The sequence below is a fragment of the Bos taurus genome, chromosome 18 (assembly GCF_002263795.3).
Source record: "Bos taurus isolate L1 Dominette 01449 registration number 42190680 breed Hereford chromosome 18, ARS-UCD2.0, whole genome shotgun sequence".
Lineage (NCBI taxonomy): Eukaryota > Metazoa > Chordata > Mammalia > Artiodactyla > Bovidae > Bos > Bos taurus.
In genome coordinates, this window is record NC_037345.1 from 56112154 (window position 1) to 56136697 (window position 24544).

Sequence of the window (24544 nt, forward strand, 5' to 3'; positions counted from 1 at the left end):
AACCATACTGGCCATGAGTTGGTAAGTGGGGAAACTAGGGGAAAGGTCATTGGGGTGGGGCTGGTTCACCAGAGTGGTTAACAAGCTGCCTAGTGGTTGCAGAGAGCGGCTTCGGGCAGAAGGCCTGACATCAGGGGGACTCCTCAAGGGCTGCGGGGTTCTGGGGGCGGGGGGGCTCCTAGTTGTGCTTAAGGCTGAGCTTTTCAAACAGATACTCGCCCAGCCAAGCCTGGGGACCAGCCAGCCTGCGGAGGTCAGTCAGGTGATCACCCATCTTGCAGATAAATGTCACCTGCTCACCTAGGCTGAGGATCCAGGAAGTCACAGAGGTGGGAGTCTGCACAGGGAGAACCCAGGGCGTGCGGATCCATATGGGCCTGCTTCATGGAGGTTCTTCTCCATGAACACGAAGGCTTCCGTAGCATCCTGGGTTTTACCCCACTCATCTTGATACAGTTTCTGCCCGTCTAGGAAGAGGGCATGGCAGCCATGCTGGTTTTGCAGTTTCAAGAAATGGTGGGTGCCCTGGCGCTTCTCCTAGAGCAGTTCAAGGAAAAGGGGGCTCACGCTCTCGAGTCACATTGTGGCAGTGGAAAAAGAAGCCCAGAGGCGGGTAGGTGTAGGAGGCCTGCAGATACTTGTTGACCAGGTGGTGGACAGCGGCCTCTACCTCGGTGAAATGATTCTGACGAATCTGGGAACCCATGGTTGATCAGTAGTAAGGAGTTAAGCTCAAAAAATGGTGTCGGCTGGTCTTGGTGACCGAGGATAGCTGCGTAGCTGATTCCAAAGATTGCAACTGGAAAAAAAATGTTGGAGGGTGGTGGGAAGCTGGAGGAAGGGACATCCCTGGGTCTGTCGCATCCAAACACTGTGGAAGAAAGAGGGTCTGTGAGACCACCACGTGCACTCTATAACAGCGGTCTCCAACGTTTTTGGCAGCTTTCGTAGAAGACAATTTTTCCATGGACCAGTGCGGGGGTGGGGGGATGGTTTCAGGATGATTCAAGTGCCCTACATTTATTGTGCACTTTATTTCTACTAGTACTGTGGCAGCTCCACTTCAGATCATCCTGCATTAGATCCCAGAGGTTGGGGACCCCAGTCTATAAAACCCTTCCAAAGAAAACAGGCGCAAGGCTTCATGACATTGGATTTGGCAATGACTTCTCAGCTTGGATGTGATAGCCAAAGCACAGGCAACAAAAGGAAAAAAAAAAAAAGATACATGGCATTACAGCCAGATTAAAAAATTCTGTGCATCCAAGGACACGATCAATAGAGTGAAAAGAGCTGGCATGTTGGGAGACTATAATCTGCATATTGTGTATCTGATAAGGAGTTAATATCAGATATATGACATGACTCCTACAATCCAACAACAAAAGCCAAGCAACCCCATTCAAAAAATAGGCCAAGGACTTGAATAGACATTTCTGCACTGAAGATTCACAAATAAGCCCATGAAAAGATGCTCCTGGCAGTTGCCAGGAGCTGGGAGGAGGGAGGAATGGGGAATGAGGAGGTTTTGTTTAATGGCTACAGTGTTTCTGTTTGGGAGGATGAAAAGCTCTGGACATAGACAATGGTGATGGTTACCCACTGTTGTGAGTGTAATTCATGCCACTGAATTAGACACTTAAATATGATTAAAAGGGTAAACTGTATATGATGCATATTTTGCCAAAATTTTGAAAGCCAGTCATTCAATATGCTCACGATCATACAATCTGGGTTGAATTGGACTCACTGGCCTTGTTGTGGTCACCAGTCATTGGTCATTGCATTAAGCTGAAGGGTCACCTGGGAAATGGGATGGCCAGGGCTCTCTGTGTCTGTGGGGTATCTTCAATAAGTGTTCCCCAAAGAGCAGCCTGATTTGTTCTTTTTTAAACTTTTTATTTATTTTTCTCTTTTTAAATATGATTTTTTAAAGATACTTAGCTGTGCTGGGTCTTTGCAGCATGCAAATTCTTAGTTGTGGCATGTGGCATCTAGTTCCCTGACCAGGGATCAAAGCTGGGCCCCCTGCATTGAGAGCTCAAAACAGTGTCTTAGGCACTGGATCACAAGGGAATTTCCAGTGTAACTTTATATTTTAACATACTGGCTGTAGACTTATCTTATTACTCTTCTGTAGAAACAAAAAACTTTGCTTCTCTCATCTATGTGTTTCTTCAGGAGACCTTTAGAATAATTGGGTCAATTCCTTTAAAAATAATCTCACTGGGATTTTGATTGAATTTTCATTAAAACCACAATAGAATTTGGATAGAATGAACATCAGCACAACATTCAGACTAGTTATCCAGGAAAATAATTAGTCTCTCAAGTATTCAAGGACTCCTTAAAAGATGCATTTGGGCCTTAGGGGTATGGAATTGGATTACTCATAATCGCTGATCATCGGTACACACTCCTGTTACGTGTGCCAATTATTAAGCTATTATCTCTCGGATTCAAATTCCCTCCCTTGTGAATCTGGGACACCGAAAACCACTTTTTCTTTGCCAACAGGCTGTTTTCGACTCTGCCAGTAGGGGGCACCAAAGGGACTGAAGGAAGCTAAGAGACTGGGCTCTTCCGGTTTGCGCTCTGCTTATTTCCTGTCAGTTTTTCCTACTCATCGGTTATCACCCAGCATAGCTTCTTTATCCCAGCTGAGGCATTTCCTTCCTGCAGCAGCTGCTAAGTTCAGTTTGCAGTTTTTCCAAATCTTGCGCACCCTGAGAAATGCCAGTACCATTTTAGCATGGTTTCAGAGAAGGCCCCAGTCCCTGGTGGTCCTCTAAGCTCAGATAACATCTGCAGCAGCTGAGCAATCCCCCCTCCTCATTGTCCTCCTCGGATTTCATCTTCGGTGAGCCTCTCACCCAAGTGCTTAGTTTTCATAATTCTAAGCCATATTTGTTTGTCCTTCACCAGTGTTATAAGCTGCTTCCACTGCCACGAGTTATTACCACTATGATACCATAGCGCTCTCTTTTTGCCTTTTCAGTTTCCTAGTTACCAACTCTTTATACCTAAGTAACATTTCCTTATATGAAATCATCTCTGTAAAAATAACCAGTGTGATTTCTGTCTCCTGAATATACCTTGGCTGACATCAATATTTGCAATAGGAAGTGAATTCTCAAATTTGGTTTGGGAAATGGTTTAGTTGGTTCTTAGGATTTGAACATAGTGATGAGCTCCTTGTCAAGAAATGGAATGCTAATATTCCACAGTCTGCAGTGGCATCATGGTAAATCATATATTAGCATCCATCTTGACTGTTACGAGGTTCTAACTGAAGTCTGTGACTTCAGGGATGAGCGGCTGCTGCAATGAACCATCAGGGCACTAACAATGGCCACAAGGAGAGTGGCATTCAGTGGCTTCTTCTGAGTGCCCTGACAGGCTTAATGAAAGAACATTATGAGCTCAGATCTTTGAAATATTGCTTCTATGTTTTGTTTTGTTTTTTTGGCTGCAAAGCATGTGGGATCTTAGTTCCCCAAACAGGGATGGAACCTGTACCCCCTGAGCTGAGATCTTTAAACTCTCAGCTCCAATCACATTCAGAGAACCAATGAGCTTCCATGGAAACCCTAAAAGAATTTCACATTTCTTGTAAACACAGGGTCAACATGGCTGAAAATCCAACACAAGCTGTAGCTGTATGGGTTCCAGAATTACATACCAAGTTGAATTAAAAACCTTGCTAAGTCTCTGATAGGAAGGTTGGGACATTGATTGGGAAGGAGTGGAAGCCTGAGACTTACAATGGGAACATCTGGTTGAACACAGATAAATTTCAGACTTTTGAACTTTGTTTGTTCCCATTTCTCCACACCGGCTATCAATTCATTCTTGACTCCCCTTTCAAGCAGAACTCGGAAGAGTGTACCATCATCGACATCCCATCGGCTGAGGATCAAGTCAGAGTGAGCACAGATGCTGGTGTGTGGCATGTGCAATTTTACTAGCTCTCTTTTGGTGCCAAACAGGAGACTGAATTCATGCCAGCATGAAGGGCCATTTATTGCTCAGGGGTTGGGCCCCCACGTTTTGGGGGAGTTCCCCCACCACTTCCTCCCCCCATTGTCCCCGTGGACCCCTCAAGTGGCAGGTTGCTGAGCTGATCGTGAAGGGAGCACATTTTCAAGTGTAGATAGTCCAGAGCGGCCACCTTCTCCCTGTAATGAGATAGCGGGCAGTTAGTGCTGGTGAGGCCAGAGGCCTTGGGGCTGAAGTGGAAGGTGGGGGTGTCTCAGGCCCTCTCCCCAAGACCTCACCCTCCTCCCATGCCCTCAGCCTCCTTCCTCACTCCGGCTTCATCTTGTCCGTCAGCAGCAGGTTCTTGGCCCGCAAGGCTTCGTCTTGGGCCAGCCGAAGGGTGGAGCTCAGGGCCTCTGCCCTGACGTGTTTGGCCAAGGCCTGGCGCTCCAGCTCCTGGGGAGAGGAGCGTAGGCGCCGCTGGGCTTGCTGGACTGGGCTGGGGGTGGAGGGGGGATCTGGATCGTGAAGCGCAAGGGGTAGGGTCCTCTGGGGCCCGCATCCCCCCGGGAGTATCCCATCATGCCTTGAGCCTGAGGCTGACCCCAGCTTCCCACATTGCACTGGGCCTTCCTGATTCCCTTGTGCACTAGACTTGTATCTGTCCCACCATCTGTCCTCTATTGATTGCACTGGCCTTCTTTGTCCCTGTAAGCACTAAATCAGCATCTGTTAAATTGTTCCTTACTGCCCATGAGCCATCATGCACTTGACGTCTGGGCCCCATCTCATCACGTGGTGACCGTGACCATCCCATAATTCACAAGACCCCACATCTCCTATCTATCAGGGCTCTCTGTCCCAATAAATAGTCCTCAGTGCTCTGGTGCCCTGTGTCCCACAATGCACCAGGCCCCAGGTCCTTTACTGCCTCATTTGTCCGTCTTACCCACTACAACTCATATCCCATCACACATTAGGCCAATATCCCATAATATACTAGATGGCTATGTTTCAGAATGTACACTGGTCTCAGATTCCACCTGCTATTGCGCCTGTGTCTGTGTGCAATGCCTCAGGAAGAGCTGTGGTCCCATTTCCCATAATGCGTTAGCTTACTGTGAGCTGTATTCATTGGTCCCCCATCTGACCGCAATGATCCCATATAATGCATTGCCTCTCAAGGTTCGTAGAAAATCAGGCTTATATTCCACGAAGCTATAGACTGGTGTCTGTCTTCTCTGTCCATGTTCCAGGTTCCATGATGCTTTAGGCCCAAGTCCATCACCCAAGCTTCCATAATGACTGACCTATGACTCACTAACCACCAAACTGCTCTCCCTGCTCCCCCCATTCTGACATATCAGAGCCGATCGTAACCCCAACACCTGCTGCCCCCAGTTCACCCTTCCCATCCTGCCACACACCAGCAGTATCCTTGTGCCTGGGGCTCCCCTCCCCCTGCCCTGATCACAAACTGGACCACGGTGGCCCATGGTCCTTGGTACCAGAATCTTCTTGTGTAGCCTCTGGCAGCTGGGGCAGGCAGGAGCCAGGCCTCTCTGCTTCACCTCGTCTACTAGCGGGGTCAGCGCTCGTTCCAGCAGCTGCTGCAAGGACTCCGTGGACAACTGCTGCCCCTGGCTGGGGGAGGGGTAGTCACCAGATGAAAGAGGCCTCAGACCCGGATGGCCCAGGCCAACCTGCCTTCACCCAGGCCACCTTCCCACCATGCACAGGGGCCAGACTACAGTGCATCTGGTGTACTTTGGCTTCCACAGCATGGGGAACTCCCACAGTGCCTGGGGGTTTCCACTCCCGACACCAGATGGCCCTCAGGGCATCAAAAACTCACACTTCTCACAATGCGCTAGTTAAAATTGATCCCACATTGTATTGGAAGTGCCCCCACTGTTCCTAATACAGGTTAAACATGGTATTCTGTGCCTCTCCAATACCCCAAGTTCTCACACTTCCCTACAGTGCACTGGGCAACTCTGCCTCCCACCAGTACCACTGCCCAACCTTCCCATGATGCACTTGGAAATCCAGGATGCTCGAAACAAAGCAAGACTTTCTTGTGTTCCACAAGACACTGACTTCACCGTGTGGGGAAGGGAAGAAATGTGACTCCCCAAATGCAGCAAGACTGGCCCGTCCTATAATACGTGGGGCTGCCCTGTGTCCCACAGCACATCTCCCTCTCCATTCATGCTAAAGTCTCATTTCCTTTGATGCTGTGTTCTCAATATGACACAGAATGCACCTGGAGCCGGAGAAGGCAATGGCACCCCACTGCAGTACTCTTGCCTGGAAAATCCCATGGATGGAGGAGCCTGGTAGGCTGCAGTCCATGGGATCGCTAAGAGTCGGATACAACTGAGTGACTTCCCTTTCACTTTTCACTTTCATGCACTGGAGAAGGAAATGGCAACCCACTCCAGTGTTCTTGCCTGGAGAATCCCAGGGACGGGGGAGCCTGATGGGCTGCCGTCTATGGGGTAGCACAGAGTCAGACACGACTAAAGTGACTTAGCAGCAGCAGCACCTGGAGCCAGGCGCTGCCCCCTTACCTGGCACAGCGGGTACAGGAGCCTTGGGCTCCCCGATCCAGGTTCATAGAGAGGTCAGACACCCTCCGAGAGCTCTGAAATTGCCGTCCAAGCTCCTCCAGAATTGGTTTCACTGGGCCCAGCCCCTCCAGTTCGCTCCTCAGTGAAGCCACAGACACTGCAGACCGCTCCACCCTGCGATGTGAGAATAAGCAATGCAGTGAGGTTGCCTCTCAAAGAGAATACAGGCATTCTCCGATTTCTGAAAGGTCACTTTATCCCAGTCCATTTCTAGGAAAGACCTACATTAGTACCTGTTTTCACTAACCAAAAGAAATCAGAAAAGGATTTTTGCTTTTATGAAAAAAGCACAAAGCATTTGTTTTGTAGCAAGCTCTTGTTCATTCGCTGTCGCGTCCAACTCTTTGCAACCCATTGATTGCAGCAGGCCAGGTTTCCCTGTCTTTCACTATCTCCTGGAGTTTGCTCAAACTCATGTCCATTGATTTGGTGATGCCATCCAACCAACCACCTCATCCTCTGTCGTTCCCTTCTCCTCCTGCCCTCAATCCTTCCCAGCATCAGGGGCGTTTCCAATGTGTCGGCTCTTCGCATCATGTGGCCAAAGTACTGGAGCTTCAGCTTCAGCATCAGTTTCCTTCCAATGACTATTCAGGGTTGATTTCCTTTAGGATTGATTGGTTTGATCTCCTTGCTGTCCAAGGGACTCTGAAGAGTCTTCTCTAGCACCACAGTTGGAAAGCATCGATTCTTCCGCGCTCAGCCTGTTTTTACAGAAGCAGGACACACTACAAGCAGTGAGAGTGGAGCCACCAAGCTCCTCCTCTGAGAACTGCACTCAGTGTCTAGGCATCACGCCACCATAGCTTTGAACTGTGTTCTGTGGGCATCTGTGCTTTACCTCACTTTATTTTGTGCATCTGGTGGCAAGATGTATTCTAAGGTAGTTGCTTCTTCGGTTTATGTTATTTTGGCTTACCAAAGGTTTCACAGGAACCGCTCTACTTTTGTATAGCAGGGTGAGGGCCCAGCAAGGCTCCACCCAAGATTAGCCCAGTACCTCTGCCTCCGTACAGTTTGCAATACCTCGCCATACGTGCAGCCTCTGCTCTGACGGGTTCATCTTTTTTTTTTTTTCCTTTTATTTCCGGAATGCCTCTCCTTGTTCTCTAACTGGTTTGTCCTGTTCCCATTTGCCTCCCCTTGCCCTTTTAAGGTACAGTGAAAGTGAAAGTCGCTCAGTCGTGTCCGACTTTTTGCGACCCCAGGGGCTATACAGTCCATGGAATTCTCCAGGCCAGAATACTGGAGGGGGTTGCCATTTCCTTCTCCAGGGGATCTTCCCAACCCAGGGATCGAACCCAGGTCTCCCACATTGCAGGCGGATTCTGTTCCAGCTGAGCTGTCCAAGAAGCTCCTCTTTTGTAGTGGCTCCGCCCCTCAGTCCTTAGGTAGAAAGCACCCTTCCCCTCCTCTCTAATTGGGGCCCCCCCCTGTCAGTACTACAGTCTCCACCGATTGACTCCAGCTGATTGGCCCACCCCCTCACTCAAGGATCCGCCCTCGCAGGTTCCCACAGTGCTCTCGGGTGGGCCCTTACATGGTGCACAGCTCGTCCGCCCGGCCCCGCAGCTCCTGCAGGCCCCGCGCGGTCTGCGCCTGCTCGCGCTGCGCCCGCTCCCACTGGCCCAGAAAGCCGTCGAGCCTGCCACCCAGACCCCCGAGCAGCCGTAGGGCCTCCTGCACGGCTCCCTCCTCCTGATGCCACCGGGCGGTCAGCGAAGACACCTCCCTCCTGTAGGGGCAGAGGTAAGGAACCCGGCAACGCTAAGTTTGGACACGCCCCGTCCGCCCGGCCAGGGGCTCCGGACCCACCCAGTCCCCGAATTCTCCCGTCCTGTCCATGTCTTGGAATCCTCTCACGTCCTCCAGAACCCGGCCCGGAAAGAATCCCCTTGTCAGATATCCTGGCCTTCTCTCGGCCTGCCTCACAGCCCTGCATCAACCGCTCCAGACACTGCCTCCTCAAGATACCACTCGCCCCAACCCTGTTCCCCTGAGTTTGGAGCCACCTGCCACCTCCCCAAACTTCACCCACCTCATTTTCACGGGCCTCCCTGCCACCAGTCCTATACTCTACTCACTTCTTCGAAGTCCTGCCCTTTCGGGTCATGGCCCCAGAATACTCCTTCCTAGGCTCTTCGAGGCTCCACCCCCCGGGCCCATCTCGAGATCCCACTCACCTCAGCTCCTCCAGGCCGGCAGAGACCTTCTGCAACTCCTGCTCGCTCACGATGGGGCCCTCCCCTGCCCGGGGCCCCATTCCCCAGCCGCCTGGGGCCAGGCCTCGCGGTCGCAGGGGTTCGTCGGGGCTCCCGGGCGGACCGGAGCAGCCTGGGGGCTGGGTGGCGGGGCCCAGGCCGTGCCTGGAGAGGCCAGCCTCCAGCTTCTGCTCCAACTCCTGCAGCTCGGCCTCCTGCCTCCTTGGAGTCTCATCCTGCAGTTGCTGCTGGAGGTAGCGCAGCTTCTCCTGGGCGGCGAAGGCAGGCAGGGTTAGCTCGAGCATCCGGCCCCTTGCCTCTCACCACCGCCACCTCCACCCCCCAGATCCGCCCAATGAATTCCTGACACTAGAAAGTAAATGTATGTGGGGACGCGATTAGGGAGGGAGGTTCCATTCGACGCCCAGCTGGAGTCCCAACTCACCTTAACCTCTAAATGCCTGCCTCTCTGTCTCCATCTAGCCCTCCACCCCAACTCTAATCCTCGATAGGCCTCAAACTCCAGTCCCTCCTGTTCAGGAAGAACAACTGAAGCTTTTCTAACATTCTGTTGGGAAATCAGTGGGCGTGTGGGCAGGACAGGCAATCCCACCCACTCCAGGTCTGACATGAATTCCTCTCCCTGGGACCTGAATATGACTGTGGGTGGAGACGTATGACCGTGAACACGAAAGGGCAGGGTGGTGGTGGTGGTGGTGGTGGTGGTGGTGGTGGTGGTAGAGGTGATTGGCAGGACGGCAAGTCCTACCCGAAGTCCACCTCAAGTACCTCACGTACTTGAGTAACTTCCTCAAACCCTTAGACCCCTCCGCCTTACCTCCAGCAGGGCAGAGTTCTGCTTCAGGACGTTGGTTTTTATTTCAGCGTCTTCCACCGACCGGGTCACCTTCCGGCAGTTCTCCTGCAGGACACCAGGGCAGGGGCCCTGCCTTCCCATTCTGGTTCCGTCTCCCAACCCTTATCCCCGTTATTTTCCATGCAGGCTCCACCCACCTCAGCTGAGACACACCCACTTCTTCTGCAAGGACTGCCTCCGCCCAAGGTTCACTTGGCTAAAGGGCCAGTTTGTCCTCGGACCTCTCCCATGCTCCCTGTCCGCTTGCCCCCGTCTCTCTCCTGTCGACCACTCCACTCCTCCCCATTTCCTCTCACCCTCTTCCTACTTCTGCTCCCTTCTTTCCGCCCCGCTCCTGCCCCTCAGCGGCTCACCTTGAGTTGACTACAGTACCCTTCTAGTTCTTCCGCCTCTTGCCGCCTTTTCTCTAAATTCTCACTCAGCACAGAACACTCACTCTGGAGCATGGAAGGGAGGAGGGGTTAGCCAGGGCCTCCAGGGGACACCCCGTGGGGAGGAGAGGTGGGAACATCCCTTTCCCTTCTGAGCCTCAGTCTCCCCCAACTGGGCTATGGGTGCATTGAGCTGGAGGATAGCTCAAAGAAGGGGAACGTGGCCCCGAAAGAAGAGGAGGTATTGGCGGGGGACGGGGTGGCCCTCACACCTGCAGCGTCTGCACGTGCTGGTTAACCCGGGTGGTCTTCTCCTTCAAGCTGGTGATGGAATCTTTGGCACGCACCAATCCACTGTTGACCCCACTCTGGGGAAGAACCGGAGACAGCCAGGGGTCGGTGGGTGTAGGGGAGCAAACCCCAACCCCAAGAGAAAGTCTTAAAACTGGCTTTACACCTTGATTCTGCCCTGGAATGGCTGGTGGAATTGGGGGCCAGGGCTGCGCGTCTTTGATTCTCGGTGTTCTTGCTCCATTAAGCCAGGGGGCAGACTCTTTTTCTGCTTAGTGGATGGGAAGAAAAATAAGTAGGATCCAGGAGGGAGTGGGGGGTGGGGGGTTGCTCAGACATGTGGGAGAAGGAGGATGTTCTTAACCTGAGATAAATGCCTTTGGGTCCAGAGACATAAATAAGATAAACTGTTAAAACACATGCCCTGTCTTTCTCTCCAGGCAGTGGAGAATTCTAAAGATAACCCACTTTCCAAATATAAGCACTCACTATGCACCTAGTCACGCACTTACCCACGTTTTCCCTTTTATTCCCCATAACCGCACCTCTTGAGGTTATTTTGGCGCATTTTGCAAGGGAGGCAAATGAGGCCCAGAGAGGGGATTTCCTTTGTATTTCCAGGTACATGGTACGTGAGGTGCCATTGTCAGAATTTATACTCAGAACCATTGTTTTAAACCATGATGCCGTGCAGCTGCTGATCATAGCTACCTTATATCATAAAATGCTTTGTGACCCCTGTCAAAAAAACTGGCTCAGGAAGGCCGCATGTGACAGGATCTCCACTCTCCTCTCTTCCACATTTATAGAAGAGTTAGCCTGGCAACATGACTGCCCAGCCAAAGACTACATTTCCCAGGTGCCCTTGCAGCTGGGCAAGCCCATGTGACTAAGTTCTGGCCAATGGAATATGAGTGGGAATAATGTAGGCAATTTCCAATTCATGCCTTTAATAAAAGAAAGTAGGGAACATACCTCCCTTTCTCTCTCCCCATGATGTTGATGGCTAAAGCCAGAGCAGCCATCTTGGACTATGAGATGGAGGACACAAGATAAAAGAATATTGAATTCTCAACCCTGTGAAGCTGCCATACTCAATTTCAACCACTTTCGAATACTTTACATGTGAGAAGGAGAATATTTTCCACCTTGTTTAAACTGTGCTACTTTGGGGACTTCCCTGGTGCTCCAGTGGCTAAGACTCTGTGCTTGGGTTCGATCCATGGTCAGGGAAGTAAGATCCTCCATGCTGCAACTAAGAGTTTGCATAAACACATGCCACAACTAAAAATATCCTGAGTAAGGTAACTAAAGACCCCACATGTCACAAGGAAGACCCAGTGCAGCCCAATAAATATTTAAAAAACCCAACACTGCTACTTTGTGTCTTTTTTGTTACAGTGGCCAAACTTGTGACTTAATAACAGCCTCCAGAACCCTGGGGCCTCTGACCTGCTATACTTGAGATGTTTATGTAAGCAATAAACTATCCTGCTTCAACCAGATATTTGGGATTTCTTTCACAGCTGCTTAAGTAATACACAAAGAGAAAAGAGAACAAGCTTCCTTCATTGTAAAATGGGAACAACTTCACATTTCTTGCACAACTGCTCTGGATAAATACCATGATAAATACTGTATTAAGGTGATATCAGCAAAATAGAAGAGTTGGAAACCCCCAAATTCCACCCCTCAGTGAAAACAATGAAAAAAAGTGACCAAAACTGACTCAAGTCACTGGGAAGATTACAACAATCATAAATATATATGCACCTAATAGAGCTTCAAAGTACATGTATCAAAAACTAACAGAATTGGGAATTCCCTGGCAGTCCAGGGGTTAGGACTCTGTGCTTTTACTGCCGAGGGCCCAGGTTCAGTCCTTGGGTCAGGGAACTAAGATCCCACATGCCGCATGGCACAGCACCCTTCCCTCCCCCCTCAAAAAGAAAGAATGAATTGAAAACTAGAAAGTAGATCAGCAAAGAGATAGAAGACTTGAACAACACTATAAACCAACCAAACCTAACAGACATCTATAGAACATAACACGCAACAGCAGAATACACATTCTTCCCAAGTGGAATGAAACATTCTTCATATGGTCAAGGACAGATACTACTAAAGGATATGAAAACAAAGTGTGCTTTCTGAACTTAAAGACCTCAGTAGAATGAAATTAGGAATCAAACGCAGAAAGAAATTTGAGGAAATCACAAGTATTGATATACGAAAATTAAACAACACACTCATAAATAATGGGTGGAAGAAGAATCACAAGAGAAATTATACTTTGGAATGAGAGGAAAATGAAAAAAGTTTACAGTGGAGAAAATGAAATAGAACAGTAGAGAAAAATCAGCAAGCCGGAAGTTGTTTTTTTTTAAAAGATCGACAAAATTGCCAAATTCTTGACTAGAATGACTATGAAAAAGAGGAAGATTACTCAAATCACTAAAATCAGGAAGGAAAAAGGTGACATTACTACCAGTCTTAGGGAAAAAGAAAGGATTACAAGAGAACTCTGTGAACAATTGGATGGTGTCAAATTTGATAACCTAGATGAAACGGAAAAATTCCTTGCAAAACACTAACTGGAGAAGAGATAGGACATCTGAATAGCCCTACAATAAGTAAAGAGTTTGAGTTAGTGATTTTAAAACTTCCAACAAAGAAAGCCCAGATGTCTTCACTGGTGAATTCTACCAATCTTTTTTTTTCCCAAAAGTTGCTGCCAACTCATCTCAAACTCTTCACCAAAAAACAGAAGAGGAGGGAACTAACATTCTATGAAACCAGTGTTACCCTGATACCAAAACCAAAGACATCACCAGATAGTAAAACTACAGACCAGTATCCTTTCTGGAAATAGCCACAAACATTTCAACAAGATACTAGCAAACCAAGTCCAGCAGCATATAAAAAGGACTGTGTGCATGTGCGCTCAGTCATGTCTGACTCTTTGTGACCCCATGGGCTGGAGCCCACCAGCCTCCTCTGTCCATTCGATTCTTCAGGTAGGAATACTGGAATGGGTTGCCATGCCCTCCTCCAGGGGATCTTCCCAACCCAGGGATTGAATCCGAGTTTCCTGCATTGCAGGCAGATTCTTTACCCACTGAGTCACCTGGGAAGCCCTTAAGAAAAAAAAAGAAAGAAAAGGATTATACACTACACCATATATGATTTACCCCAGGAATGCAAAATTGGTTCAACATGAAGATTAACCCATGTAACATACCATATTAGTAAAAGAGAAGGGGAGGGTGGAATACAATCATGTCACTGAATACAGAAATAGCTTTTGACAAAATCCAATATCCTTTCATGATAAAAACACTCAACTAAAAGTACAAGGGAACTTCCTCATCCTGGTAAAAAGCACCTACAAAAAAGAAATAATTAAAAACAATAAAACCCACAACAAAGCCATGGTGGTTTTAAATATACCCATAAATTTTTTGAGGCTGTTTCCAAATGTAGTGCTTTATTCCCTCACTTGAGTGTTGGCTGGACCTAGTGACTCATACCCAGTAAATAGCATAAGTCAGAGTGATGGTATGTGACTTAAAAAACTAGTTCACGAAAGGAACTGTGGCTTCCTTCTTACTCTTGCCTGGCTCTGGAGGATGATAACTGCCAGGCCATAAGCAGCTCCTTCTGGAGAGGCCCATGTGGCAAGAAACTGAGGCCACCAACCAAGAGCTATACGAGTGTGCCGTCTTGAAAGCACCCCCTCCATCCCTAGTCAAACCTTCAGATGTGTGGTTAGTTGCTCAGTTGGATCCAACTCTGTGGCCCCATGGACTGTAACCCACGAGGCTTCTCTGTCCATGGGATTTTCTCCAGGCAAGAATACTGGAGTGGGCTGCCATTTCCTCCTCCAGGGGATCTTCCCAACCCAGGGATCAAGCCTAGGTCTCTTGTATCTCCTGCGTTGGCAAGTGGATTCTTTACCACTAGTGCCACCTGGGAAGGCATCAGATGACTATGTGTTAGTCACTCAGTTGTGTCCGACTCTTTGTGACCCCATGGACTGTAGCCCACCAGGCTCCTCTGTCCTGGGATTCTTCAGGCAAGAATACTGGAGTGGGCTGCCATTTCCTTCTCATCAGATGACTGTGGCCCCTGCCAAAATCTTTTTTTCTTTTTTTAATATTTTTTGGCCAAGCAGCATGTGAGATCTTAGTTGTCTGACTAGGGATGAAACCCACACCCCCTGCAGTGAAAGCATGAGGTCTTAAAAACTGACATGCCAAGGAAGTCCCACTTGGCCAAAATCTTGACTGCAACCCTAAGCCAGGAGCACCCAACTAAACCACTCCAGATTTGTTGTTTTAAGGTCATGAATTGTTTGTTTCACTGCAATCGCTAACAGATACACAGAATGATATTTTAAAACTGAAGACCCGAAAAGTCTTGGACTTCTTGTAGGTAGAGGTTCTGGAAAACTAGGAGAGCAGGTTCTGGGATCAACTCATTTCTCCCACTTATTAGCTGTAAGGCCTCAGAGAGGGGACTTCACCTCTCTAAGCCTCTGTTTCTCTCCTTGTAAAACAGGGAAGGACTAATCGCTACCTTCACGGGGCTGCTGTTGGGAAGAGTACAGGCTGATCCACAAAGGCCGCTGGTCAACACTTGGGGAAAGAGAAAGGGCACTGGAGAAAAGCTGGGGTCACTGGAGGTGAGTTTTAGTTTCTCTGAGAGCACATTTGGGAAATAGTGAAGGCTGAGCCTGTTAGCCTTGGCCGAAAAGTGAATGGCGTGAAGGAGGTACATCCGTGTGTACCTGCTCAGTCCCTGCAGTGGCATCTGACTCTTTGCCACCCCGTGCATTCTAGCCCACCAGGCTCCTCTGTCCATGGGATTCTCCAGGCAAGAATACTGGAGTGGGTTGCCGTGCCCTCCTCCAGGGGATCTTCCCAACCCAGGGATTGAACCCGCGTCTCCCGTGTTGTAGGCGGCTTCTTTACCACTAGGCCACTGGGGAAGCCCCATGGTGGAGGTGGGCGGCAGCCAGATCTGGAGATAAACCTCTCCTCCTTGGCCACCCACACGCCATGCAGCTGGGCAGTCCAATTCCCCATTCCCAGCCTGCCTCAGTTTTCTTCCCTGTCCAATGGGAATGATAATACCTTGGCAGATGGTGGTGAGGAAGGGCCAACAAGATGTTAGGATCCATAAGGCAAGTGCCATGATTAGTCAGCATCATTAAAAGTAACAATAGGGCAGGACATACCAGGAAGGGGTTTAACACTGAGATCGCACAGCTGCCTCAGGGAAGGCTGCAGGCAGCAGGACAAGTGGGAAGCAAGGCTGCAAAGACCTAATCTGGCCATTTCTGCACGGAGGCGCCGACGTTTCCTAAAAGCAATACCACCTCCTCAGTTGCATCCTCTGGCCTCATAAAGATCTCAGAGCTTAAGCCACGAACCAGGAACTTCCCTGGCAGTCCAGCGGTGAGGACTCTGTCTCTCACTGCTGTTGGCGCAAGTTCGATCCCTGGCTAGGGAACTAAAATCCCACAAGCTGCACCGGTATGGCTGAAAAAAACAACAAAAAGGAAAACACGAACCAAAGCTGTCTGCTTCACCATCTTCTTCCGACCCTCCTTCCAGTCTGGGAATTGTCATTCTCTCACCGGGGTTCTCCATCACTCAGGGGTGTCTTCCTCTTCTGTCCACTTCTCTGTCCCACTTCTGTCTATGGTGTCCGTTCCTTCCTTCTCTAGGTTTCTGGCCCCCTCCTCTGTCTCTGGTTTTCTGTCTCCCTCTCAGCTGGTCTCTGTGCCCCTCCCTAGGTCCAAGTCCTCCTCTCTCTGGGGTCCCTGCCCTCCCCCCTACCCCGGATCTTGGTCCTCCTTGATCTCTGGGTTTCTGCCCGCTCCTCTCGGTCCATCTCCAGCTTTCTCTCCTGATGTAGCTCTGACGCTGTGAGCCAGTCCCTGTTACTGCCCGCCTCTTCGCTCTTCTTGCCCCTAGCCCAAGGTGCTGCCTGTCAGTAGTTTTTTCCATTTTACAGAGAAGCCTCATAGAGGCCGGGGCTCCCCCGCAGCCCCACAGTGAGCTCGCAGCTGCAGCAGACCTTGATCTTGGCCGCCCAGGGCTCTTTCTCAGGCATCACAGTCCTCTGGGGGATGTGACTCAGAAATAGCTCCAGTGGGAGGTGGACCTCTGCAAGAGATGCCTGAGCGATGCTGGCAGCGACGGGGAGAAGATGCCTCCCAGGCCATCCATCCCAGCTGGACTCTCTCTGCCTGCTCCCTTCTCTCCACCTGGTCCTCTTACCCGGGATCTTCGCCTGGCCTCCTCTCTGGCCCTCCTGCCTCCAGTCTCTCCCCTCCAAACATGTCCCACCTGGGCCCAGAGGCATCTCCTAAGGAAAGAAAGCATCAGACCCACTAAACCTCTGGTCCTGGCCCTGCTTCTTACAAGCTCTCTAACCTCGCAGAGGGTCACGCCACTTCTCTCTGCCTCACTTATTTTTTTTTTTTCTTCTTCTTCAAATGGGTCATTATTCCATTTGCTTTGCAGAACTTCTCAGAGAGGAAAATGAGACCCCCTTCCCCACCACAGGGATGTGGCACAGTGCCTGGCACATAGTAGGTGCTCAGTAAATGGGTACAGAGCCCAGACTCCAGCGTGGCTCCTCTCCCCCTGCCCAGGAACACTCAATGGCTCCCTATTGCTCTCAGGAGAATGTCCACACTTCTCAGCCTCTGTGTCCTGTGCTCTACCCCCTGCCAGCCTCACCTCTCCCACACACCATGATTGAGCCACAAGGACCTGCTCCCCCTGGGACTCTTTTCAACCCCTGTCCTTTTGTCTGTGCTGTTCCAGCTAGGTGGAACACCCTTCCCTGTATTCCACCTTCTTTATCTTAAGATCCAACCTGGGAGTTGCCTCTTCCAGAGAGAAAGCCTTTCTTGACCACGGCCAGCTGGGCCAAGGCCTTGCTCTTCAGGGCTCTCACGGTGACCTCTACTGCCCCCATAAATGCAGGGTGCCTCCCCCCACCCCTGACCCCTAAACCTGGCCCCACTACTTAGAAGCTGTGTGACTTTGGGGGTGCTGTTTAACCTTCTAGAGCCTGAGTATCTTCATCTGTGAAGAGGGGATAACAACAACTAACCTGTATTCTGTGCATACGGCTGACTCTTGGGCTACACATTTTACATGAATGAATTGCATTTCATTGTCATGACAACCTCATGAGGAGGCAGAAGTTCTCTACAGAACTCTTAGGTGCGACTTTATTTCCCGCTCCTAGACCAGCGCCTGACACATTTGTAGGTGTTTAACCATCACTGCAAATGGTGACTGCAGCCATGAAATTAAAAGACGCTTACTCCTTAGAAGAAAAGTTATGACCAACCTAGATAGCATATTCAAAAGCAGAGACATTACTTTGCCAACAAAGGTCCGTCTAGTCAAGGCTGTGGTTTTTCCTGTGGTCATGTATGGATGTGAGAGTTGGACTGTGAAGAAGGCTGAGCACCGAAGAGTTGATGCTTTTGAACTGTGGTGTTGGAGAAGACTCTTGAGAGTCCCTTGGGCTGCAAGGAGATCCAACCAGTCCATTCTGAAGGAGATCAGCCCTGGGTGTTCTTTGGAAGGAGTGATGCTGAAGCTGAAACTCCAGTACTTTGGCCACCTCATGCAAAGAGTTGACTCATTGGAAAAGACTCTGATGCTGGGAGGGATTGGGGGCAGGAGGAGAAGGGGACGACAGAGGATGAGATGGCTAGATGGCATCACCGACTTGATGGACATGAGTTTGCGTGAACTCCTGGAGATGGTGATGGACAGGGAGGCCTGGCGTGCTGCAACTCATGGGGTCGCAAAGAGTCGGACACGACTGAGCGACTGAACTGAACTGAACTGAAGAAATATTTCTTGAAAGAACATACACATGCGTCTCCATTTTACAGATGAAGAAACTGAGGCTCCGGAACATAGAAAGTGTTCAGTATCTGCTAATGAATCTTAGTATCATTATAACCAGGGTTATTGTTAGTGTGATTCTCAATGTCTGTGTCAAGCCTAGTTCAGAGCCTGGCCCAGGAGAAACCTGGCAAGGGGTGGAAGGTGATAGGGGAGTTAAAGGACCAAGGTATAGCATTGGTTAAAGAATCTGCCTGCAATACAGGAGACTTTGGTTCGGTTCCTGGATCGGGAAGATCCCCTGGAGTTGGGCAGGCAACCCACTGCAGTATTCTTGCTTGGAGAATCCTGTTGACTGAGGAGCCTGGTGGACTATTGTTCATAGTGTTGCAAAAAGTTGGACACAATTAAGCATGAACATTCTATGCTCTAGTCAGAAATCCTCTAAATTTTCCTAGATTTTGCTCACCTGGCAGTTTTGTCACAACTTCTGAAGTGGTCCCCTCTGAGAACTCATACTCATCCTTCAAAGCCCAGTGTCAATGCCGCCTCCTCCAGGAAGCTTTACCTGATATACCTAGTCTGGTTTGAGGGGCCCTTTTCTGGGATCTCTGGTGTTACCTCCATCATGGAATTTATCATTCCATCTGTATCTGTCACTCCCACCAGACTGGGAGCTTCCTGGGAGCAGGGACCTGGCCCGATTCCCAGCTGTGAACCCAGTCTCACTCAGGGCATTTGGAAGTGACTGAATGAATGGAAGACCAACCCCAAGCAACATGCATCATTTAGCCTCTATGGAGCAGATTCGTGGCTGCCTGTCAGGGCCCTGTAGGGTGACCAGAACCTTCTCATTTCCAATCATGAAGACCACCCCTCCATCCTCAGTTGTCTACCACCAGGGTGAGGGCCCTGGTCTTCCCCAGCCCAGCCAGGGGCCCCTCACCAGTATTTCCGTGATATCTGGGTCATCTGGTGCCCAGGGTGGGGTTGGGGAGGCAGGGGGCACGGGCAGTGCCAGTGAGCTGCTGTCTTCCGTGGTTGAGTCTGTCCCCGAGGAGTCGGTGGGCTCCATGGCCGCCAGGTTGAGCAGGGACACATTGGTGCAGGCCGAGGACCGTTTGAGGTTCAGGCACCAGTGCATCGGCTCATGGGACATGCGAGGCTCAACCCTGGGGCGGAGAAACGGGCAGGAGGGTCAGGGTGTGGCCCCAGCAGGGCACGGCCCCTCCCGCCTCCCTGTCTGCACATCCCCTAGTCCCTCTGACTCCATCCCCACTACCTTCTTCCTCCTACACTCTCGAGTCCCCCTTGGCCACTGGCCCCCTGCCTGCCTCTCCTCTGCGCTGTCCTCTCCTTCCCCACCCCTTCCTCCAGCACCCACGGTGGGACTCGTGCTCTGTCGGACGCAGCGCTGGGGGCTAGGACCCCGCCAGGGTGCGACAAACCCACCCGTGGAACGACACAGCCTTCTTTTTCTTTGCGATCCCCTTGACTGGGCTGGTCACCCCCCCAGGAGTCTCGGGGACCAGCTGGGAGCGGCTCTCGACCCCCGCAGGGGGGTCCCCGGCCTCGTGGATCTCTTTGGACTGCCAGATTGTCTTCACCACCACGCTCGCCATGGCGTGTGGGGGGCCCGGCTCCCAGGGGCTCCTTCCTCCGAGACTATCCACCTCTTCTGACCACTGCCCCTCAAGGTCCCCGGTCCCCACAAGTCTGCCTCATAAAGGACCCAACCACTGGGCTCCAGTAAGGCGGGGGTGGGGGGTTGGGGCGGGGCACAGGGGTGGGAAACGTGACTTATCACCTTCCCCCAGAGGGGTTCAGTGAACTCTTCCTTGTCCAGGTTTCTAGTTCTGCCCTGATCTTTCCCCCACTTCAGAACCATAGTGAAATTGATTCATTCTGAACGTGGACTGCCTCACTGTTTCTTGGGAGGGGTCCAAATTCCCTTTCCCTGAAACTCTCTTATTTCAGCACTCTCCCCACCCACCCCCACCCCTGCCACCTGCAGTCAGACTTGATTCATCCTGCTGGACTTGTCCCTTTCCCAGGGTCTGGGGGAGGATGAGGATTGGAAGGAGGGTCGCTGGAGGATCTCACATTCAATGGGAGGCTGGAAGGGAACAGACAGACAAGCAGTAGCAACAAACCGAAAAAGTCTGAATGTGATATGAAGCGAATCAAAACCGCGTGACAAAGTGGACATTTGTCAAAGCTCATCGATTTGTGCACCTGGGATTTGAGCCTCTTATTGTGTGAATTCTGCTGATTTAAAACCCCCCTAAACTAAGGACTTCCCTGGTGGTCCAGGGGTTAGGACTCTTCACACTGTCTTCTCTCTGGACCAGTTTCCAAGTTTCCCCTCTTTTAAGAACACATACTGGATCAGGGCCCATCCAGATGCTGCTGCTGCTGCTGCTGCTGAGTCTCTGCAGTCGTGTCCGACTCTGTGCAACCCCATAGACTGCAGCCCACCAGGCTCCCCCATCCCTGGGATTCCCCAGGCAAGAACACTGGAGTGGGTTGCCATTTCCACCCAGATGACTGCGTCCTAACTTCATCATTGCTAGAGACCCTACTTCTGAATAGGGGCACATTCACACCTATTGCAGGTTAGAACTTGAACATCTTTTGCAGGATGTAATTCAACCCATAACAGGGTTGACGTGTATTGATGTCTACAACTTTTTTTTTTTAATGGTTTCTTTATTGAATAAAGTTGACATATATTTTTATTGTTTTTTTTTTTTTTTCAGCTGTGCTGTGTGGCTTCCGGGATCTTAGTTCCCCAGCCAAGGATTGAACCCCAGCCCCAGCAGTGAAAGCACCAAGTCCTAACCACTGGAATGCCAGGGAATTCCCTGTAGCATTTTTTAAAATTAATTAATTTTTGGCTGCACGGGCTTTTCTCTAGTTGCAGAGAGCGGGGGCTACTCCCCAGCTGCGGTGTGCGGGCTTCTTCTCATTGCGGTGGTTTCTCTTATCGTGGGCCACAGTCTCTAGGGCTCTCGGCCTTCAGTATTTTTTGACTCACAGGTTCTAGAATGTGGGCTCTCTAGTTGCGGCGCGTGGGCTTATTTGCTCCATGTCACGTGGGATCTTCCTGGATCAGGGATCAAACCCCTGTCCCCTACATTGGCAGGTGGATTCTCAACCACTGAACCATCAGGGAAGTCCCCCTGTATCATTTTATAAGACTCCACATGAGTGATACCATACGGTACTTGTCTTTCTCTGTCTGACTTACTTCACTTAGTGTGGTAATCTCTTTGCCCATCTGTGTCGCTGCAAATGACATTATTTTCTTCTTTTTTTATAGCTGAGTAATATCCCATTGTATATATAGATCATATATTCTTTATCCACTCTTCTGTTGATGGACATTTATTAGGTTGCTTCCGTGTCTTGGTTATTGTAAATAGTAGGCTATGAGCACTGGAGTGCACCTGTCTTTGCAAAGGAGAGTTTTCGTCTTTTCTGTATATATGCCCAGGAATGGAATTGCTAAAACACATTAAAAAAAATACTGGATAATGTGTGCAAGTATAACAGGGAAAGATCACTTTAAATCCCTAAATCCGGACTTCTCTCCGAAGAGGCGCCATTCTGTTGTGACCTGAAGGACAAGCCAGCCGCGGGGAAAGCCAGGGTTGGCAGGGGCACGAGTGAGTCTTCATGCTGTTGTTAGTCACTGAGTCACGTCCAACCCTCTGCAATGGACAGCAGCATGCCAGGCTCCTCCGTCCTTCACCGTCTCCTGGAGTGAGACAGGTCCATTGAATCGGTGATGCCATCCAACCATCTTGTCCTCTGTCGCCCCCTTCTCCTCCTGCCCTCAATCTTTCCTAGCGTCAGGGTGTTTACCAGTGAGTTGACTCTTCGCATCAGATGGCCAAAGGAATAAGTCTGGAGGGTCTGAGTTGCCTAGAGGAGGCCAGTGTGGCTGATGCATTTAAGCTGGGGAAGGACACAGCTGATTGATGTTGCAAAAAGCACCCTGAGTGGCCAGGATGGAAGCAGGGAAAACAGCGTGGGATGTCACAGCAAGGTTCCAGCAAAAGACGATGGTGATGGTGGTCTGCACAGGGGGAGGCAGTGGCCGTGGGAGGGGGTGGCTGGTTTGGGGGTGTGTTCTGGCTTTGGTTTGGTGTGAAGGACACGGCGGGGTCCTTTCTGGTGAGAGTGCCTGGGTGATTGATGGTGGGCCCATCTGCCAAAATGGGAAGACGGGGGATGAGTCCTGTTTTTCTGGTGAAAATTGAGTTGATTTGCTCAGGTCAGAATCTCAGAAACTATTGCAGTTCAACTTGTGAGCTCTTCGAGGGACTCCTCGTGTTCTCTTTGTGCTCCATCCTGAAACCAACAAGGACTTGTCTAAACCTCATCTAGACCCCCACACATGAGCTTGTTCATGATGGTCTTAAAACTTAGCAAAGGGTCACCTGCTGAGCCCTTGCACCCCAGAATGGTCTCGCTCAAATCCGGTCTCTAATTTTCTGCCTCTGATAATGCCCCGTGGCTGCTGAGCGATTGTGACATGGTGAGTTTCCACTGAGATGTGCTATGTTTATCAACACCAGATTTCAGACACTTAGGATGATATGTCAGCTATGTTGAAATCATAATATTTGGGTTGTTGTTTGTTGTTGAGTCGCTAAGTCATGTCCAAATCTTTTGTGACCAAGGGACTATAACCCACCAGGCTCCTCTATCCATGGGATTTCCCAGGCAAGGGTAGTGGAGTGGGTTGCCACTTCCTTCTCCAGGGGATCACCCTGACCCAGGAATCGAACCCGCATCCCTTGTATTGGCAGGCGGATTCTTTACCACTGGGCCACCTGTGCTGTGGTTAGTCACAGTCGTGTCCGACTCTTTGTGATCCCATGGACTGTAGCCTGCCAGGCTGCTCTGTCCATGAGATTCTCCAGGCAAGAATACTGGAGTGGGTTGCCATGCCCTCCTCCAGGGGATCTTCTCAACCCAGGGATTGAACCCACTGAGCCACCAGGGAAGCCCAATATTTGGGTGCATGGGGTTAAATGAAATATATTATTAAGATTCATCTCACCTTTTACTTTTTTAACGCGGGAGGAGCATATTTGTGACTGTATTTGTGGCTCCCACTGCATTTCTTTTGGAAGGCACTGCTCTAACTTGGCACTGGTGAGCCCATGAGCTCTGGGGTGCCACATCCATCCCCATGAAGTCTAGGAAGAGGGTGGCTTTTCCCTCTTCCTTAGGGACATAATTCTGTTCATCCAGCTCTGGATGGCTCTCTTTGCATCCCCTGAAAAGCAGACTAAATCCAACCCACTATTATCTGTCTATCTATCTGGTATCTATCTATATTTAATGGTGTTATCCTCAGGGAGAAAAGTGCTTCTTCCCTTGTCATGGACTCCTCCAGTCCTTGGATTGCTTGAGGTTATCTTCCATGCTGCTGCTGCTGCTAAATCGCTTCAGTCGTGTCCGACTCTGTGCAACACCTTAGACAGCAGCCCACCAGGCTCCTCTGTCCCTGGGACTCTCCAGGCAAGAATACTGGAGTGGGTTGCCATTTCCTTCTCCAATGCATGAAAGTGAAAAGTCAAACTGAAGTCTCTCAGTCGTGTCCGACTCTCAGCGACCCCATGGACTGCAGCCCACCAGGCTCCTCCATCCATGGGATTTTCCAGGCAAGAGGACTGGAGCAGGGTGCCATATCTTCCATAAAAAGGAGTTTTCCCAACTCCTATTGGTCCTAATAATTTGTCGTTATTGTTGGTTATGGGGCCATTCTATAGTCTTCAGGGGCAGACCGCCTCCCCCCACACCAGAGATGTTTGTCCTCCTAGAATCCAAAATAGATTTTCCCAAGCCCCATCCCTGGAAACCCAAGTGGACGAATCCATTGAACCTGGAAGATGGGCTCTTCTGCCCCGTCCCCATCTCCCCCAGGGGATGTTCCCGGACCTGTGACACACCTAAGGCTCAATCCAAGCATACTAGGCTTCTGATATTGGAAAAGCCTGATGGGGGGCTTAGTTCCTCTAGGTGCTAGAATGGACTATTCCAGTTCCCTTTGCCCCAAATTTCTCAATAGCCCGGGGCGTTGGAGTTTCTGAGGTTTTTGCCTTCCCCAAATACAGTCTAATGAGGAAGGTCTCTGGGGCGACAAGCGGTGTTGGTTGGGTCAAACAAAGCGGGCTCACCGACTGCTTTCCTTATGCAACGTTCTTCATTCATTACCAGGTCCCCTTCTTGTTCAGGAAGAACTCAAAGTCTGGTGGAAAGACTCGCAATTTGTATTTGATATCTATTTAATGGT

The 24544-nt window shown here is 50.2% G+C and overlaps 1 protein-coding gene and 1 long non-coding RNA gene across 9 annotated transcripts; one reads left to right on the top strand and one right to left on the bottom strand.

Annotated features, from left to right (window-relative positions):
- Positions 1–3998: 3998 nt before the first annotated feature.
- TSKS (testis specific serine kinase substrate) lies at positions 3999–19959 on the bottom strand. Of its 8 annotated transcripts, none has more exons than XM_024978532.2 (12): positions 19687–19959; positions 19181–19406; positions 10518–10619; positions 10333–10428; positions 10043–10126; positions 9651–9734; positions 8795–9081; positions 8152–8346; positions 6552–6725; positions 5487–5622; positions 4278–4477; positions 3999–4178 (listed from the first exon to the last, which is right to left on the bottom strand). In XM_024978532.2, exons 1-12 carry the CDS (start codon positions 19854–19856, stop codon positions 4022–4024), a joined length of 1911 nt encoding a protein of 636 aa, XP_024834300.1. In that variant the 5' UTR covers positions 19857–19959; the 3' UTR covers positions 3999–4021.
- On the top strand, positions 8272–24200 carry LOC132342714 (uncharacterized). Its single transcript, XR_009491196.1, has 3 exons — positions 8272–8360; positions 14912–15035; positions 20994–24200. It is a non-coding gene; the product is annotated as an uncharacterized lncRNA (long non-coding RNA).
- Positions 24201–24544: the final 344 nt, after the last annotated feature.

Bases quoted from the DNA above. Each gene is read 5' to 3' on its own strand.
- TSKS (XM_024978532.2), bottom strand. From the start codon at position 19,856: ATGGCGAGCGTGGTGGTGAAGACAATCTGGCAGTCCAAAGAGATCCAC. The intron at 8,347-8,794 runs GTGAGTGGGATC...CTGCCCCTACAG, and splicing joins GCCGGCCTGGAGGAGCTGAG to GAGGGAGGTGTCTTCGCTGA. The intron at 6,726-8,151 runs GTAAGGGCCCAC...CTCACATCGCAG, and splicing joins GCGGACGAGCTGTGCACCAT to GGTGGAGCGGTCTGCAGTGT.